This window comes from Drosophila erecta, unplaced genomic scaffold (assembly GCF_003286155.1).
Source record: "Drosophila erecta strain 14021-0224.00,06,07 unplaced genomic scaffold, DereRS2 tig00000000-arrow-pilon, whole genome shotgun sequence".
Classification (NCBI taxonomy): Eukaryota; Metazoa; Arthropoda; class Insecta; order Diptera; family Drosophilidae; genus Drosophila; species Drosophila erecta.
This window is the reverse complement of record NW_020825194.1, coordinates 9,362,818-9,376,892: the sequence shown is the minus strand read 5'-3', so window position 1 is coordinate 9,376,892 and position 14,075 is coordinate 9,362,818. Positions and strand designations below refer to the sequence as shown.

The 14,075-nt window shown below is 47.8% G+C and overlaps 3 protein-coding genes across 5 annotated transcripts in view; 1 reads left to right on the top strand and 2 right to left on the bottom strand.

Annotated features, from left to right (window-relative positions):
- Nucleotides 1-2,861, bottom strand: part of LOC6554779 (proteoglycan Cow) — a 43,366-nt gene extending 40,505 nt beyond the window's left edge. For both annotated transcript variants that reach the window (XM_015153846.2, XM_001982146.3), the window contains exon 1: nt 2,345-2,861. In XM_015153846.2, coding sequence (XP_015009332.1) covers nt 2,345-2,482 — 138 coding nt within the window. In that variant the 5' untranslated portion in view covers nt 2,483-2,861. The remainder of the gene's footprint in view (nt 1-2,344) is intronic.
- A 1,276-nt stretch (nt 2,862-4,137) lies between these two features.
- Nucleotides 4,138-8,083, bottom strand: LOC6554778 (serine-rich adhesin for platelets). The gene is made up of 8 exons (XM_001982145.3): nt 7,631-8,083; nt 7,462-7,556; nt 7,210-7,392; nt 6,949-7,137; nt 5,463-6,883; nt 5,075-5,401; nt 4,912-5,016; nt 4,138-4,849 (listed from the first exon to the last, which is right to left on the bottom strand). The coding sequence occupies exons 1-8, from the start codon at nt 7,668-7,670 to the stop codon at nt 4,789-4,791; spliced, it is 2,421 nt and encodes an 806-aa protein (XP_001982181.1). The 5' UTR covers nt 7,671-8,083; the 3' UTR covers nt 4,138-4,788.
- A 440-nt stretch (nt 8,084-8,523) lies between these two features.
- On the top strand, nt 8,524-14,048 carry LOC6554777 (arf-GAP with coiled-coil, ANK repeat and PH domain-containing protein 2). Of its 2 annotated transcripts, none has more exons than XM_001982144.3 (10): nt 8,524-8,989; nt 10,406-10,522; nt 10,600-10,693; nt 10,758-10,922; nt 10,989-11,132; nt 11,491-11,786; nt 11,982-12,098; nt 12,162-12,320; nt 12,381-13,535; nt 13,591-14,048. In XM_001982144.3, exons 1-10 carry the CDS (start codon nt 8,937-8,939, stop codon nt 13,775-13,777), a joined length of 2,487 nt encoding a protein of 828 aa, XP_001982180.1. In that variant the 5' UTR covers nt 8,524-8,936; the 3' UTR covers nt 13,778-14,048. The 2 variants fall into 2 exon arrangements, with proteins under 2 accessions (XP_001982180.1, XP_015008872.1); XM_015153386.2 differs by having other exon boundaries at nt 11,961-12,098.
- Nucleotides 14,049-14,075: the final 27 nt, after the last annotated feature.

Below are 14,075 nucleotides of genomic sequence, written 5' to 3'. Positions count from 1 at the left end.
CCCTGGGATACACAAAATATGATTTCATTTATTTATACGCGTGTTTCGGCAGGGCTTCCCCGAAGATGTTTGTCTAAGTCTTAAGCTTAAAACGATTCTGCCCCACAATTTGCGTTGAACTCATGGCAAGTGAACTCTGACTTTTGCCAGAAACTTTTCAATTAAAAAGCAAATCGAGGGAGGGGCTAACAAAATTCCAGTCGTGTGTCGAAAATTCAGTGTCACAGAAATCTGTGAAATTTGCATGCCCCGTAAACTGCAGACAATTCGGTTATATAAACTTTTCAAATCATTTATTCCATTTTGCAAATACTTGAAAAGCCAAAAGTTGCTGAAATAAAAAGTCCAAATTTATTGCGAGAAAATGAAAATGTGCGATTAGACCTAATAAAAACTAAGCGCGAGCAGTGAAAAATGGCAGCAAAAAGAGATTTTGAGGACATCAAAGTGAAATTTATGCAGAAACAAAAGCTGAGGCTGTAAATTGCTCGGTTGTTTGTATGGGTGACACGCACGAAAAACACAAATACAAGCGCACATGTGGATTCGTTTTTGGAAACTGTTTAAAATTCTGCGTATGCGGTGCCTGCCAAAAATTTCAAATGCCTTGTTTCGTGAATTTTTCCTCCTTTTTTCTGTATGGAAACTTTTGCCATTCGCAATAATTTCGCTTGAAGGCCGCTGAACTGAGTGCTTGTATATGTGCACATGTGTGTGCGTCAAGGAACACACACTTGCTCAGCAGACTATTAGCACACACACACAAGCGCATTTGGTGGGGAGAAAAGGCAAGGGAAGGGGGCAGGGGACGGAAACGCAGGAAAATAAAACCAAAATGGCAAACAAAACAAACACAACACACAAAACGAAGTAGAAGAAGCAATAATAAAGGAAAAAAAGAAACCAAAAGAAATTCTAGGCACCGAAAAACAAACACCCTAGAAGTGCTAGCTCAAATTTGCTCGAAGATAAGTGAACATATTCAATTTCCTTCTGATGAAGAATAAGTGTATTTTCAGCTGCCTAAAAGTATGCAGCGAAGTGGAGATCATGTTCAGGTCTGCAAAATGCTATTGCATACTTTAAGACAGCTTGAGAAGATAATTTGAGCTTCAGTGATTTCAGTTGAACGCTTAAAGAGTACCATTACAAGCAAATTTACCGAGCTAATGTGAAATATACGGCATAAAGAGAAAGGCAAACTTAGTAATACTATTCAAATACCCCTCGAAGTGTACGGAAGAAAGAAAGAAACTAGTCCAAAGCGAAGAAAAGCTGGAGAGAAAGCAAAGCGCCTGGCAAATAATACAGGCAAATGGGCGAGAAAACAAAGCGACGACGTTGAGTCTGTGACTAACAGCCATCGATGAGGGGCGGATGGGTTGGTTTCTGGGTGGCTTTGGGTGGCTTTTGGGTGGTATTTGGGTGGGCTTGGGGGTGGTGCGTGTGGGCAGACCGACTGAAAGCAGCTTAGCGCTTACTTCATAGTTTACGCGCAGCCAAACGACAACAGCAATGCCAAATGCTATTGATTTTCCCGTGTTGCCTGGCACTTGTACATGGTATCTTGGTATCTCGGATTGGGCCTGCTTTTGGATCGGCTCCGATATCCGGGACAGGTGCGTGCTAAAGACCTGAACAAGAAGGGGAGTCAACGATAGCCCGGCTGAGCCGGGTCAGCTCCTCGGAGACGGAAGCCCAGGGAACTCTACTGGCTACTGCAAATCGGATTTGCGTGAGTAATTGGCACGTCGCATTCGCTTTTTCGGGCCAGAGAACGTAGAGACGTAAAAAACAAACAACACGGCCGGAAGTTGTTGGTGTGAAACCTCAGCAACGACGGCCTGGCACAAAAAGTTGGGCAAATAAAAGCGCAAATGCGTTATATATGTCCTCGAACACACCGAAAAAATGTCCTTTTTTCCCCACATAATACCTATGATTTCACTCAATTATGGCGATCAGATTTAATTGTAAACAATTAAGCAATTTGCAATTAAGCTTGCTGGTAAATTGCGAACGCAAGTTATATTGCTTTTCTTAAAGGTTTTGATGTTCATGAAAAATTATGCCATACATTTTAAGGAGCACGATAATCTTCTAAAAGCGCCCAGTATCAGTTGACACCAAGATGGAAGGTTGAGTTTTTCTCCGTGCATTCCGCACTCTTGCGCCTCCGAGCGTTGGCGAATGTCAGCAGTCAGCTTAAGGCGTATTAAGCAGGAGACAGACAGGAAGAGTGGCAAACTGGGAGGCGGAGACGAAGCCGAGACTCAGACGGGGAATCCGAGTCTTTGGAAAGCGGAGACAGTGAATGGATGGGGCTGGATAGCTTGGAACTTACCTCATCGATGAACTCGAAATCGCCGCCCGTCTCGCCGACGTACTTCTTCTTGTTTCTGGCCTCGGCGCTGCCAATCAGGCTGGACGACATCAACACCAGCGCCAGACAAGCGCTGGCAATCAGCGGCGAATGCTTCATGGCCAACGTCCCGGAACGGCTACAGCAACAGGAACAGGAACAGTAACAGGAACAGTCAGCGGTGGCTATGGAGGAAGTGCTTCAGCGATGCGCCCTGTTGACGGGTTCCGCACTCGCTAGTCCAAATCGCTGGTGCGATGTCCTGTGGAAAACTACAGACGCCTCCGGTTCCACGCACTCACGCACACTCACTGTCGCTATCCACGCACACACAATCACGCAGCAACTATGCTAAGCTATGAATGACAATGAGTTGGCTCTGGGATCCAGTTTCTGTTTTTGACTTGCTCTTGCAATCGCAGGCGCCTCCGCGGATGAAGTGCAGCCTGGTCACGAAACACTGGGTAACTGAAGGCGACGCGGCCGAAACGTAAACTGAGCGCCTTCGAGACGAGCTGCTAAGTGACAGCCACCGTTGGAATTTTGCGACACCAGTTCCGAGGGCTAAGAGCGCAGCAGGATGCGCTAAGAGAGTCGCTGGAATGGCTGGACGCCAGCAGGGTTGTCATAGCGCCTTTCGGAAAGCGAATCATTTGAATCAAGTTTCGAAATCCATCAAGTTCTAAAAAATTATTAATTATTATTAGTACGCTTTCATATTATAAGACTCACTATGTAATTTCAGCGATAGCATCTCGAAGTAAATCCCATGCCCGCATTTTCCAGTGTACCCACTGTATCCACTGCGTATGCGCAATGAGTCCTTGCTCTCACTTGGCTCGGCATAGCCACCATCCCCTCGCCGCTGGCGCAACAACTGCCTGGCCCTTCCAAAATGCCACCACCAACAAGGCAGACAGCGACTAGAAATGCCTTAAAATCGATTTTTCGGACTCTCTTAGGGCCACCAGCACTGCCAGAGCTCTGGAATGCGGACTCGAAGCGCTCTTACGCGATAATTGCTGGAGCCAAGGCAGCGGGTCGTGAACCTGCCACTGGCGCCCAATGCGACTTCGCCTCCCAAATGGACTTGAGTTTTCCTTTTTTGCGAGTGTCGCTGGCTGTTGATTTTTATGTATTGGCGCTTGGCACACTTGGAGCAGGCCAGCGCGGCTGCTGTTTGGCCGGGAAACCCCAAAACCATTTAACGCGTCAGCATCAGAGCGTCTCAAAGGCTGGCCAACGCTGGCGAGCGGAGTCCCAGCCACGTTGTAGCCGGAATGAGGACCCGTAGGCTCTGTCAGTTTCAAATTAATAGCCACGCACACACACACTCACTCTGTGCCGCTGTGGGGTGTGCATTTATTATGTGAGTGAGCCTGTGCTTGCCTACTTTCGTCCAAGTCCTCGTCCTCGTCGCCGTTTCCGCGCTGCTCCTCCGTCGTTTCTCTATTATAATGGCATCATTGACTTGTGCTTTGATGGCTGCTTTGGCCAGGACAGGGCATCGGTTGGCCCCCTCCCTTGTGGGTGTGTGTGAGTGTGTGGGGTTCTGGCGTCCACCTCCACTTGATCCCCATTTGGGCACGGACGGCTGGCGCCGGTTGCTGCCTTTTTTGAATATTCGGCTCACACTTGCTGCTGCTGCTGCTGCTACTGCTGCTGCCGCCTTCAGGTCCGCCCTTTTGCACTAGGGGCGCGTTAGTTGCCGAAATTTGTTGGCGACCATGGGGCCTTAAACTCCGCTTGGCTGGACACAGAGAGAGAGGCAGCGATTCTGTTGTAAAATGTTCATTTTATTGGATTTCCAAATGATTTTCAATCAACAAGTCCATGTTATGCAATATGTAGTATGTGCACAGTTATTGTTATTGTTTCGCAGGCATTGCAATTGCTAATCAAATTGATTTTCACACACTTGTTCAATGACTCGATAAAATGGCTTTCGACTACACGCTACTAGCAGGACCTGTGCTGCATGTCACGGCTTAAAAGCTAAACATTGTACAATAGATACATGACATCGCTTTCAACGTGACTGCATACAGCACATGCTTTGATTATTAACATAAAACAAAAACTGTATGGTAATGTGGTGGATTAATAATTATTTTTTGGTTAGTTACAAGTCTTAAACGCTTTCTAAACGAATGGAAATGCCTGGAATTGATTGTTAGTTTCGGCTGGGAAGAATCGAACCCTAAACGTAATGTATATATGTATTTGCGACGTGCAGCAGCTGCTTTTTGTTCACTGGGCGCCTAATGTTGCTAGTTCGTAATTTTCTCTAGATCCTACATAAAAATATATATCTGGTATAAAAACGTGAATACTATTAGCTGAGCTGCTGCCGACACTTCTTTTTGGCCGCATTCATGTTATGGCTAATAAAAAATTGATCTTATGCCAGAGATTCCGTTTACGTTTTACAAATGCACTTTTAGCGATTCCATGCGGCTCACAATACGACGACGCAATTCGGCGTATCTGTAGAAAAGTAAGTCATTCAATGCAATGTTATGGGATGTTTACTTGTTTAAGGAACCCACCTCTCCTTTATTTTGGCCACTTCGCGGGCAACTTCTTGATCGTAGCGCTCCAGAATAGCACGGCACTCGGGCAAAGATAAATTCAAAAATTGAGCAACTTCATTACTAAAATTGAACAAAAACCATTAGCACCTTTGAATGGAAAAGGTTTGTATAAGCTTACCTGATTTCATCAGTTTTGCGAGAATCCACCAAAAATATACGAGCCACATCCTCATGCGGTCCCAAAGTGACGCGCGTTATCAAAGGATATTCGTCGTCCTTGAGACGCTTCTGTTCACCATTGTCGCGAACAATGAAGAGGGAAAAGTTGCCCGGCGAACTGTCCACCTTGTATTTCTCCAGCACCAAGTTGATAACTTCTGTGGTGGTCACCATCGAGGAGACCCACACTGACATTTGAGAACCGTAGGGCGGCGTGAAAAACGACGTCTCCCGATTGTAGTAGTGGCCATTGATAGAGCACCGACGTTTCAGCTTTGTGCGAGAACTATTGACAAACAAGTTGGAATTACAACATAATATTTTCATTACAAATTTGAGTAACTCACCGGCGATTGCCACTGCGTCGCTTGATGGCAGAAGCTCCAGTGCGTGGAGGTCTTCTTAGCACGACTCCATCTTCCGTCACATGCAACCCAGCCGATACATCTCCGTCCGGAGCATCAACGCCCTCGCTCGCAGTATACAAATCCTCGGTTTGCGTAAGCTCATCGCCGGCTGCTGCTCCACTGGTTATGGAAGGAGCATCTGCTCGACTTGACTCACCTTCGCTGGCAGCAGCCACATTCTCTTTGGGATAACAGTCCATCTGGATTTGAATGTACCGAGGAGGTATGTCGCTGCGTCTAATGGTGGCCAGGCGTTGGGGACGCAGCGTGGCGTCGTCGTCGTCATCGCTGTCGGAGTACACAAAACAGCTGGGTCCCGATTTGGAGCGGTTGATGCCCTTTTCAAACAACTGCCGCCCCTGCTGATATGGCTTCTTTTGATCCCTGCTGGTTACAGTGGCCGATCCACTCTTCTGTAAGGCGTACTGACGTTGTGCGGAGTGAGGAGAACCCACACTGCTGCGCAGATTCATGGTGTCGTTAATTAAAGTTGGATCTATTGAGCGCAACGCATGCTCACAATTAAAGCTTTTGCTCATCACTGAATTCTCGCCGTAGAGCTTGAGGGAGTCATGAATGCGAGAGGGATCAATTGGTTGATTACGCTTAAGGGTGCCTTCATTGGGCTCTGTAAAGGAGTTGGCCCCATTCACATAGTCCAGGTGGACACTACGTTTAAAGTCCTCGAAGTCAATGGGCTTCAGGGTAGCGTCGTCGCACGTCTCGTAGTTATCCAGGGAGGTCTCAGTAGTAGACACCGTTGTGGTATTCTGCGTATTGGTATTGGCGGTCAACGAGCCCGTGGCGGTCATAAAATCATCCGTGCTGCTGGTGTTTGTTGATGCCGATTGAGTCGAGCTTGATTCGGTGGTCGTAGTGGTCTCCGTGGATGTTTTACTCGGCGAACTGTCGCTGGATGATTGTGACGATGGCAATTTGACCGGCATGGTTTCGTAAACGCGATCCTTGTCGTTGTGACGTCTCTCAACCTGCAGCAGATCGTCTATGTCGTCCCAATCCAGTTTCTCCAGATGGTCTAATTTGGATGGCAGTGTGCTGGACACGCAGCTTGTGCTGGCCGTAGGAGCCTCAACCAGGGTACCAGATGAGTCCGTCGTGGTCGTATCCTCGTCGTCGTTGCACACCTTACCGTTGGTCTGCTCCTTGCTGTTGGCTGTGGTGTTGGCCGAGGCATCTTCCGGGGTAGTCGGCAGCTCGGAGATCTCGTTCAGACTACAGGAGTCGAAAGTCATGCTTTCGGAAAGGGAAACATCCGTGGATAGTTGATCGACCTCGGCTGTGGTGGTGGTGGGCGGAGCCAGCGATTCGCTAGCTTCGTTTTCCTTATCCGAACTGCTTTCCTGTTGATAAATAAATCGCGTGAATTGCATGAGCTGCGTTTTGTTATATCCTAGATTCAACTTACATTGGCAGCCTTGGATACACGGCAAGAGTTCCTCTTGCGCACTAAGATGCGCTGATCATCGTCCTCCTTGAGGTGAATCACTCCCTGCACGCCCCAGTAAACTCGAAGCGCACCTTCCAGCACCAACCGGTTGTTGACCTCGCGGCTGCGTATTTCCAGGCTTTTGTTGTCGTAGAATTGATTGTAGACCTGCCCATTAAAAGGGAATTTAGTGAGTCATGAGATATGGGTTGCGTATGGGCTGCGTATTGCGTGTTGCACCTTAAGCTTGGACTCCAGGTGATCACGTGGGAGTGGCGGGCCATTGGCCTGGGCTCCGGTTGGTTTCTGGGCTCCCTTCACCCCGTAGCTCTTGTGGGATTCCACCCGGGTGCCGTGGCCAAACAACTGGGGTCCAAAAAGGGCGCCGTAACAGGGCACATGGCAGTAGGGCACACTTTTGTGCTGAAAGGGAAACGGAGATGTATCAAGATCACATGATCGGCTGAACAGGTGAACAGGTGATGCTCCTACCTCAGCATGCTGGCCGGGATTTAAGCGTTTGCCGCATTCCTCGCAGCGCAAACATTCCGGATGCCAATCGTAGCCGATCGATTGTTTACGTTCCGCTGTGCGGGGCATAAATAAATATAATTTACAAGTTATTTACGGATCGCAGTGCGTATGAGTGTGGGTGCATTACCAAAGTAAACGGGTTTGCCGCACTTGTGGCACTTCCACATTCTGGATTCCAAACAGGTCGGGCTAATGCTTCCTCCGGGAATGGGCGTGTTTCACTCCTCCTCCGATTTTAGAGAGTTGTGACGTAAAGTCGTCGAGTTGTATGCAAATGAGGCGATTTAAAGCGGACACGAAACGCAAATAGAACGCTGGGCAAGGGGTAAACACATGAGGGGGCGTGAGACTCTGATCGGTCAGTCGGTCGGCTGCGCTGGTAGCCGTGCGAAACTCATAGTTTTATAAATGAAACTGGCACTGGGCACTCCCACACTTGGTGCACGGGGCAGGTGCATCGGGTTTCGGTGCGTTCTTGTGTGGATAATTGCACTTAAACCAAAACAGCACCAGCAGAAAGAGAACAGAACAATGAAATGAAAAATGGCACTTGTGCAGCACTGGCTTGGCATTCTTATGACAACAGGCGGGCACCCTGAAATTTAGCGGTGCTGTCAGCTGATCTGTTTTGTAGCCAGATTTGGACCGGTTAGCAGAATTTGCTGTTATTTTCTCAAAATGTATCAATTTTTATATTAAATACTATTTGGCACAACTATTTTTATTGCAGTTAGAAAATCCCCTTTTTTGTTTTTGCCTTGTTAGCAATTTGATGTTTCTTTTAGCTACTTCTAAGCTACAGAAGTTCCCATCACCAATAATCGGGGCTGTAAAAGTTGCAGTTTGTTATTATATGTTTTTAAATTAAAATCTTTCTCATTGACGGAATTTTAATTAAAAAATATCACAGACAAGGTGCTCGGTGTAACATTTTATATCATGGGCTCAAGCTTAACAATTTAAATTAAGAAATCAGCGAAAGCGAAAAAGCCCGCCAAAGTGTATGACCATTCGCGGCTGCTAGATTTGTTTTCACTTCGAGTGCGGGCACACCGATCTGCTCGAGTAGAAAGTGAGACGTTTTAATTTGTTGTCTCTGCGCGCAGTGTAAATTTGGTTAATTTGGCCCCGAATCGCGTAAATTGGCGAGTTTCGCTAATTAGGGCCAGTGCTCAACGTGTGTGGCCGTCGATTGCCAGGGATGCGACTCATCCCCATAGCTCCGGCTGCCCGCAATTAGCTTCTCTCAGAGCCGCCCTCGAAAATCGCGTATCGAAATCCCCACTTCAGCCAGGAAAGCAAAGTAGCAGCAGACGCAGCAGCGCAGCAGCAGCAGCGGAGCAGCAACAGGCCAACAAAGATTCACGGGCCTCAATTAGCGGAGCGAAATAGCCAACAGTGCAGTCCAAGGCGCTGCGTGCGTGGTGGCCAAAATGCGCGCCACCATCGAGTTCGAGGAGTGCCTGAAGGATTCTCCCAGATTCAGGTGGATATAAGCTGCAGCCCCGCCCCCCTCTGCATTCCCATGTCCAGCCGCTTTTGGACTGAGATTTGAATTGCGCCATGTAGCGTGACTGGTTACTATCCAAAACCAGATACAGGCCCGCCACCACCTCCCAGAACCCACCTCCTACCCACCCCCACTACCCACCAGCTCCACCTGAGAACGCGGCTTAATCATCCATCGAACAAACTTTGTCCCGTCAGCAATGTGGAATGTGCCTGCCCCTTTATATCCGCAATTAAATTGCCAATGCTCTCGTCTCCGTCCGCAAACGCTTCAGTGCTCGCCGCTGATTGATAAGATTTCACCCAAATTGCCGCTTCTCCACTAATCGTGCCCAAAGACAAAAGCTTTCCCTCGTAAAACGGTGCACAAAAGCGGCGATAACTTGTTTGCCCAGCAGCCCCATTACATCTTCCCCACTTTTTAGCACCTGCTGCTGCAGCTTCACTTGTAAGACAACAGGAAATAAAGACTATCTTGAGTTCTCCTCCTGCACTTCTCGACTCTTTTATCAAGTGTAGAAGTACGAACTTGACCTTGGCGGCTCGAATCCAAAGTACACTACAAAAATTTTTGTGAATCATGCACATCAGGGATATCAGAGATACATTTTGAATGCTCCAGAACTAGGCAGATATTTACGCAACTCTAGTGGTGTATATAGACCACGTTTCATTTGTATATTCTCCAAAAGTACAGAGCTATATTGTACATACATATTAGAGATTAAACTAGTTTCCAGTGTTCTGTAGAAATAAGCGATATAATTTTTATCAAAAACATGAACCTAACTAAATCGTTTGAATGACGAGTGCATACTTAAACATACCGCTCTCAAAATTAATTTGTTTTAAATAAAAACTGTACATGATATAAATATAATCTTAGAAAAGGCTTCAAAGCAACGCTCAGAATAAAAACACTGCTGAAATAGAGAGACTTCCATTTGAAATTAACATGTAGCCTCGGAAAGAGTACGTTCAAGAAAATAAACACAGAGTTAAAACAAAAGCAATGCCCGACAAATCGATGGATGAATGGATGACACAGGGGAAAAGACGAGAAAAACCCGAAGAAGACGCAACAGAGTGATACAAAAACTTGTCCGCGGGAACGGGGAATGCTATATTTTGTGACGACTCGTATTCAATTGGAAGAGCAAACAGCTCTTTAATAAGTCCGCATAAATTAAAAGTGTCAACATAAACAGAGGCAGAGTGAGAGAGCAGCAGCGATAACTTCTTTGATTAAGCTGGCAGATTATATTTACCCTGCTCAGCCAGTCAAAGGCAATTTTAATCACCACTTACCCAAGCCGTTGCCCATCTTTTATTTACATCTCGACGATATTGTGCTAACGTTTTCGATTTGTTTTTTGTTTTCGCCCCCTCCCAGACAATTTGTATCCAAGGAGGAGAGCGACATCGAGCACTTGGAGCAGCGTTTGGAGAAAATCATCAAGCTGTGCAATGTGGCCGTGGACTCGGGCAAGGAGTATGTCAAGAACCAGAGGTAAACAACTCGCTGCGCCATCATTCTACCTCATTCATATTCATTGGCATCGATTCACCATAATTTCGTCTTTCTAGCGCCTTTGCCATGTCCTTGTGGGATCTACAGCAGCACTTTCTCGACAACAAGAACGCGCACAATGCGCTGGGCAAGCTGATTCACTGCTTCCAGGTTAGCGCTTCAGTGATGTCCTAAAGCCTGTCTATATAAACCCTGTCTGCTGTTTGTTTTGCAGGAGATGAACAAGTTCCACACCATCCTGTTGGATCAGGCTAGTCGCACGGTGCTTAAAAACCTCAGTGTGTTCGTGAAGGACGATATCAACCAGGTGAAGGACTACAAGGGACATTTTCTCAAGGTCTCCGAAGGCTATGACAATGCGCTGATTAAAAACGCTCAGGTACGCTTGACTCGCAGTAGAGGGGATATGATTCCTGTAGCCTTATCCTTGATTGCTGCATTGCAGGCCAGCAAGAACCGACCGCAGGAGATGCAGGAGGCTGCCAATATCCTTTCGGCCTCCAAATCGTGCTTCCAACACACCGCTCTGGATTATGTCAACTATATAACGCTGGCGCAGGCTCGTAAGGTCCCCTCAATACTATCCACGGTAAGAAAAGGGAAAGGGATAGTTCACGCCAATAAAATATTGCTTATCGGCTTTCGACTGCCATGAATGAAGTGCCCACATCCCCTAAGTAAATAACATTCTGTGATTTGTTATTGCTATGACGTCACTGTTGTGATATCAGTGTGAGCATGTATGAGTTCCATATCTAAAACCAATGATCAGCATGTTGAGTCAGTCGGTGCGCTGTCCAATTCGCTCAGTTGCCTATCGAAAGTGCGCGGAGCTGGATTGCCGCTATCGAAGAAGGCTGGCAAGCAATAGCTGTTATTCTTTGCATTTGGCACGTTTTCATGTTGGTCCCCTCTGCTTTCTATTCTATTCTTTTCTATTTCGGCAGCTGTTGGATTACTATCAGGCGTGCGTGACCTATTACCACCAGGGCTTCGACCTGTGCAACGACTTTGACGAGTTCTTCAAGAATATCAGCGAGGATTTGAACGCGTTGCGCGGGGACTATCAGCAGCTGGAGAAGGCCATGCAGAATCGCCATATGAGCGTGAATCGCTACTGCGACTCGAACACCAACAGCACATCCAACAAGATCGAGGGCTATCTATTCAAAAAGAAGTCCAAGGGCTTCAAGACCTGGTGCCGGCGATGGTTCTATCTCAGCGACAACCAGCTCGTATATAGGTGGGTGGATGCTCCCTTACTACTGCTATTCATTTAGTCCATTCAGATACATACGTATGCCATCCCATCTGCTTGCTTAGTTAATCAATCGTCTTCTTTTCGTTTGCAACTTTTGATTTTTGTGATGTTTTTGTTGTGTGGTGTAATGTGATGTGTTGTGGCCGTACGCTGAAGTGATTTGGATTCGCATTGCAGAAAACGCAGCAACGAGGACTCGTTCTCAGTAATGGAGGAGGATCTGCGCATCTGCAGCGTGCGCCCGGTGAACGAGGGTGACCGCCGTTTCTGCTTCGAGGTCATCTCGCCGACCAAGTGAGTATTTCACGTTTGATTTGTCATAGATAATGGTTACAACTAGTTTCTTCTCATTTGTAGATCACACATCCTGCAGGCTGACTCCGCCGACATGCTCTCGCTGTGGATTTCCGCGCTGCAGCACAGCATAGGTGCAGCCATCCAGCATGACTCCACGCATCACTCGCGACCACAATCGACGAACGCCCCCAACAATTCTCTGCCTGCAAAGCGTAGAATGTATGTTTGAATCATCGGTATTATCCAGCTTAATCATAACACAAATTTTCCACTTCGCAGCCACTGGGAAGAGTTCCTGAAAATACCGGGAAACGCATACTGCTGCGACTGCAGGAGCCCCGAACCACGCTGGGCCTCCATTAACCTGGGCATTACACTGTGCATCGAGTGCTCCGGTGTGCATAGAAGCCTGGGCGTGCACTACAGTAAGGTGCGTTCCCTGACGCTGGATGCCTGGGAGTCGGAGAACGTAAAGGTAATGATGGAGCTCGGCAACGAGGTGGTCAACCGCATCTATGAGGCACGCATCGGCGATGATTGTGCGCTCAAAAAGCCGACGGAGCAGTGCGAGATCGGAGTGCGCGAGGCTTGGATCAAGGCTAAGTACGTGGAGCGGCGGTTCGTTTGCGGTATGCCCAAGCCGCAGGAGCTGCTGGCCAGCGAGACAGCCGAAGTCCTCAGCATAGACAGTGGTGGCGTGGTAGAGGACGGAGAAAGTGGAGGCAGTGGAATCGCTAAGCGAGCCACTCTGTCGCTGGGCGGCACTCGAAAGTGGGCGGTGAAAAAGCTTCGACGAAGGCAGAAGCAGCGCCCAATCCCAAAAACTCTGAGCGATGATCCGAGCATCTATAACACAGCCAAGACCGGCGACGAGTTGGAAGATGACGATGATGATGAATCCATCAACATTCCCTCGATGTCACTAAGCATTTCGCGCGATGATTTGCTTGTGATCGGCGATGACCTGGCTCTTGACAGATTGGAGACTCCCGGCATACTAGGCAGCGATCAAGAGAGCACCGATGGCGAGTCGGATGTGGAGTCGCCAGAGGAACTACCCTTCTCGCAGCTAGACGCCAACCAACTGCTGTACATGGCCTCGGTGGTGCACAATCTACCAGTGATGTGCATGGCCTTCGCACTGGGTGCCGACAAGATGTGGAAAAATCCCCAGGACCGGCAACGATCGTTCCTGCACCAGGCCGTGATCTCCGGCTCCGTGATGGCCTGCGAGTTTCTGCTACTTAACGGAGCCGCCATCGATGCTGTGGACGAAATGGGCTACAGCGCCCTGCACATATCCACGGCCAAGGGCCACATCGCCCAAGTTTATTTACTATTGAAGCATAAGGCTGCATACGACCTCTCCTCCAGTGACGGAAAGAAGGCTTTGGACATTGCGGTGGACCAGGAAAACGCCGATATTGTAACGCTGTGAGTAGCATAATCGAGCTTCAATCCGGGGGATACATAACCATCCTTGTTTCAGACTCCGATTGACACAACTGAATGACGAGATTGGACCCAACGACGAATACAATGGAGAAGATGAGACGTACAAGAACGTGATGAAGGACTTCTCCAAGTTACCAGCCAGCCAGACGCGAGTTCTGCGCCAGCGGCATGACTCAAATACACTCGAATCGCAGCGCAGCTCGCTTACAAACTCCGACTAGCAGTGGCACAAGGGCCGCAAGAGCTAGGAAGTTACTGGATATTATGGAAATTGTTCCGATTTGTAGGCTAGCGTGATATTGGATTGTTATTGGCTTTATAACGCATTGACCAGGAATGTTAAACGGTTTCGACCTCTAAGGATGTCGTTGCGGGCTTGTTTCCCTTGGTAATCTCATTTGAAAAGCGCTTCCGATTATACAAGAAAATATTATTCATTGCATTTGGCATTCGAATGGCAGGCATGACCATTCGTTTTCTCTTAGGCGCATTTTGAGTCCTGTTTTTTGGCGATTAGCT